Source organism: Dinoponera quadriceps, unplaced genomic scaffold (assembly GCF_001313825.1).
Source record: "Dinoponera quadriceps isolate SergipeBrazil2010 unplaced genomic scaffold, ASM131382v1 scaffold3994, whole genome shotgun sequence".
Lineage (NCBI taxonomy): Eukaryota > Metazoa > Arthropoda > Insecta > Hymenoptera > Formicidae > Dinoponera > Dinoponera quadriceps.
In genome coordinates, this window is record NW_014557960.1 from 1 (window position 1) to 4,818 (window position 4,818).

General features: G+C 34.8%; 1 protein-coding gene across 4 annotated transcripts; it reads left to right on the top strand.

Moving 5' to 3' along the window:
• The first annotated feature begins 2,993 nt into the window (after positions 1-2,993).
• On the top strand, positions 2,994-4,812 carry LOC106749552 (cytochrome P450 4c3-like). 4 transcript variants are annotated; one of them, XM_014629148.1, is made up of 4 exons: positions 2,994-3,019; positions 3,385-3,389; positions 4,235-4,420; positions 4,546-4,812. In XM_014629148.1, exons 1-4 carry the CDS (start codon positions 3,009-3,011, stop codon positions 4,584-4,586), a joined length of 243 nt encoding a protein of 80 aa, XP_014484634.1. In that variant the 5' UTR covers positions 2,994-3,008; the 3' UTR covers positions 4,587-4,812. The 4 variants fall into 4 exon arrangements, 1 of the variants encoding a protein (XP_014484634.1); XR_001374866.1 differs by lacking the exon at positions 2,994-3,019 and having other exon boundaries at positions 3,369-3,389; positions 4,235-4,445; XR_001374867.1 differs by lacking the exons at positions 2,994-3,019; positions 3,385-3,389 and adding an exon at positions 3,801-4,155 and having other exon boundaries at positions 4,235-4,445.
• Positions 4,813-4,818: the final 6 nt, after the last annotated feature.

Here is a 4,818-nt window from a genome sequence, read left to right on the forward strand (position 1 = left end):
TTGAAGATCACGTGAAGGTCACCTTTAATTTCTTAAATGGAAACCCCGACTTTTCAACGCATATTTTTGTAGCTTACCACGAGAGCTTTCCAAAACGCTATAATAAAACGTTTCTTTAATGAGTACTTTTCGAGTTATGAAGGTTGAAAGTTACGGTACTGCCGGCATTAGCATTACCCAAAATGGAGGTTGCACGGTCGGCTTTACACCTCTTTGTGTGTTTGTGTGTTGTGTGTGTGAATGTGTGTGTGTCAGCAGAGATAAGGACCCCACGGTTCGTCACTCTCGTAGTATTTATCGACTCTAAACCCTCTCTGCTGTACGCGCGCGTGTGTGTGTGTGTGTGTGTGTGTGGCTGATGTTATTAGGCCTGCTGTTCGAAATGTCCACCGTTTGCTTCAATGCAAGCAAGTACTCTTTTCTCGAAATTATTTGTTGCATGAAGAATGCAATGTACGGATGCAGCTTGTTTTCATGGAAAATTCGCCAGATCGTGCTGCAACTAATTCCAGAATCTCTTTCTGTACGTCTTAATGAATGGCAGGGATGCAATTGAGCGGATGCAAGAATCTCCGGCATCCTTTCATCTCTAACTTGGCGTCGAATTTGTCTACCTTTATTGTGATCCGGTTGAAGAATACCTTTATTGGTAATTCGGTTAGCTAAGCGAGAAAAAACTTTGTACGAATGAGGAGCGCGATCTGGGTATCGTTCTCGCCACAATCTTGCAGCTGCTCTAAATTGACCATCACATTCACCTAAAATAAGCATCATATCACAAGCTTCCGCGTTTGAATACGACATGGCTGGTAAATGAGAATTTTGTTACACCTTACGTGACAGTATCAGACATGTCATACATCACGACTGGGTAATGCTAATGCCGGCGGTACCGTAACTTTCAATCCCCTAACTCAAAAAGTACTGATTAAAAAATGTTTCATTATAGTGTTTTGGAAAGCTCTCGAGGTAAGCTACAAGAATATGCATTGAAAAATGGGGGTTTCCATTTAAGAAATTAAATGTGACCTTCACGTGATCTTCAAACGACTATCCAAGGTTAATACAATGACACTATCTTATGTGCCCCTTGAAGTCACAAAACTTTTGTCTGAAACATTTTTCTTTAAAATGTCGCGTTTACGAAAAAATCGGGTGAGACGGGTGGTCTNTATCTTATGTGCCCCTTGAAGTCACAAAACTTTTGTCTGAAACATTTTTCTTTAAAATGTCGGGTTTACGAAAAAATCGGGTGAGACTGGTGGTCTGGGACACCCTGTATATGGGTCATTCCATGTAAAAAGGGTACGCTAAAAAATTAGATTTGATCGAAACCTATGGCAACGGGTAGTACTATTTTAGAAAACATTTGTCGAATTTTTTCGGATTTTCTGAACCACACCATGAGCTTCTATGGCTGTCATAAAATTCGAATTTTTGCTTCGACTACCAGTTTCTTAATTCTCGTCGTCGTCGTCGTGCCAATAAAAAAAATCTGAAACCATTGTAACTTTATAGCATTTTTCCCGTATAATCTGAAAAAAATATTTATAAAATTTTAGGGGATAGTTTTCACTCTTATTTTGAAATTTTAAAGTTTAAAATCGAAATTTCGCAAAGTACGCCACCTTCGATTTTTTTTTTGTTTTTTTTATTTTATTCCTTTTTAAATTTGCTTTCGATTAAGTCATGTCTCATGATGGTAATCGACCTGGAACAGGCCCAACCGTCTTGAGGGTTGAGATATAACGGTAAAAAGGTGGATTTTTGCCTTTGGGCCTTATGTTGGGCCTGTTCCAGGTCGATTACCATCATGAGACATGACTTAATCGAAAGCAAATTTAAAAAGGAATAAAATAAAAAAAACAAAAAAAATCGTAGGTGTCGTACTTTGCGAAATTTCGATTTTAAACTTTAAAATTTCAAAACGGGGGGGTGAAAACTACCCCCTAAAATTTTATAAATATTTTTTTCAGATTCTACGGGAAAAATGCTATAAAGTTACAATGGTTTCAGATTTTGTTTATTGGCACGACGACGACGACGAGACTTAAGAAACTAGTAGTCGAAGCAAAAATTCAAATTTTATGACAGCCATAAAAGCTCATGATGTGGGTCAAAAAATCCGAAAAAATTCGACAAATATTTTCTAAAATAGTACTACCGATTGCCATAGGTTTCGATAAAATCTAATTTTTGAGCGTACCCCTTTCACATTGAATGACCCATATAAATATTGACAATGTCTCCCCGCCGTATCAACAGAGTCACATTTTTGTATCAGATTCGGAGCTATTAATAATTTTCAACCGTAACTCGACACATTAAATATCACGGTCGCCCGGTTCAATATCGCAGCGACAGTAGCATAGATCTTATCCACCACCTCGTTTTGACGAAACACAATTATTTTGCAAACGTACAAAACAGCACTGACGTTCATTGCTGCGTTCGGAAATGATCGTCACGACACTTTTATTACTAATTATTGTTATAATTATTATATTTGCTTATGATTATTACGTGCATCACTCAGGAGCCGGACGATTGATCTATGAAATACCAGGACTGAAAGGTATATTCCGATTCTTGGTATTGCACTGCAATTATATCTGCCACGCGGTAAGTGGAAGTTCTCGATACATTTGCTATTAATTAATTAATAATTCAGAAATGTCTGACATACTTTTCACTTGCTCAAGCTGATTCCAAATTATATGTTAACATAAAATTATAGATAGTATATGGCATTAATATTTTTCCTTTCTCTCATTTGTTATTCTTGATTGTTTTAATTTATCATGCTCGATTTCAGCTTCAGTAATGGTATAGCGTATTTAAAAGAATAGAAACGTTAACAATATTCTTTCCGCATATCGTGATTTCTAATATATTTGCACGGATTTCAGACAAACTTTAGTTGTTTTTTTGAACTATGATGGACAAATATTATCCTATTATTAACTTTTGGACGTTCCATATACCTGTGGTATCTATCCGTCATCCAGATGATCTCGAGGTATTAGGTGAAAAGAAAAATTATAATAACCTGAGGGAAAGTATATATGTTTTAAAAATTATTTCTAAAGTTATAAAAATCAGAAAATTTGCAATAATGAAACTATTCGTATATATTGTTATTTACATATCAATAAAAAATTTAATTTTCTCGAACATGGTCCTTCAAAAGCAGAATTTGAAATTATTTTGTCGTAAAACGTTCAATTAATTAGCCTCATGTGAATTTCAGCGTTATAATAAAATGATACTGGACACAATGCATTTCTTATGATTCCAGGTAATATTAAACAATACAAAGCATATAGAAAAAAGTATTATATACAAAATTTTGATTCCTTGGCTAAATACTGAACTTCTTACAAGCGGAGGTAATGTAGCAAAAATTAATATCATAAATAGACGCATATACGACGTCCGCCCGAAAAATATCCAACTTAGCGCTGTAGCAAAAGAAAGAGTTATATTTTGGCCAATAACGTCGTGTTCCCTCCAGTGTACTTCTTTTTGAAACCCTTAACTTTCTTCCAGAGATACTCCTACTTTTGGAAACACTCCTTATGTTCAACTTTCGGACGTACGCTTCAAATTATTAAGTACTGTGTACTGGAGCATATAATTCATTATACACTTATTACGATGAAAAAAAAAAGTATCGAATTGTAATGTACGGAAAATATATAATTTAAACACACACACAGACTTAAGTATTTTCTCAGGCTGATAAAGCTGTATCACTTATTCATGTGAGCTCACGAGTTCACAAGTGAGATCTAATGTAAATATATATGTCTCCGGTCACATATGAATAGCAATTACACCGTGCCGTGCGACAAATTTTTGTTCTGTCTATTCATAATTTTGATAATGTCATGACAAAATGTGAATTTACTCAGAAATTTGCTCTTATCGATTTAGCGCATAAAGAAAAAGGAAACATATAAAACGGAATTTAAGAATTCTCCTTCATTCTATCTCGCCATTTTTCGACAACTACTTACTAAGCCAAGTGACAAAAAGAAATCAATCTGAAACATTAAGTATACTAAAGATTATTAGTTGAATGATAAATTCAAAAGCGCAAGAAGTAATCGCAGGCAGCAGGCGAGCGTTATTGGCGTTATTGAACTTTATTCTGTAGGGTTATCGCGTGATAATATTTGCGCTGAAAATTATTCAAAAAATGTTGCTAGTCATAATCTTATATATATTTTAGATGTCAAGTGGCACTCACGACGTAAGATATTGACGCCTGCATTTCATTTCAATGTCTTGCGAAAGTATGTTGATGTTTTAATTGAGGAGGGACAACGCATGACCAAGACCTTAAAGGTTGTCGGTGGAACTACTGAAAAGAATGTATTTACATTTGCTTCTGAACATACGCTGAATGCAATATGTGGTAAATTATGAGATATTTTTATTATGTGAGTCTACATAAAGTTTGTTTGGCATAACCAAAAGTGAGAGAATTTGTTTGCGCGTATAGACGGTACGTTAAATTAACGATCATTGATATTTCCGTAGTGATAATTACTGGTTGTCCCAGACATAGACAAATTGCGTAAGAGCGTTGAACGTATTGAGGTGAATAAAACTACCCTGTACCATTTTATAAACAACAGGTACAAAAGAACAACAGCTGCCATTTATTTGTATATTAGACTACTCTGAACAAAAAAGTCGTTTACCATTTTGCAAATAATATACTAAATTTTCAGTTGTGAATTAAAAAAACACCTATATATGGCTATTTTCCGCACTTAATTACTTAAAGTTTTGCATATTGTTTGCAAAATA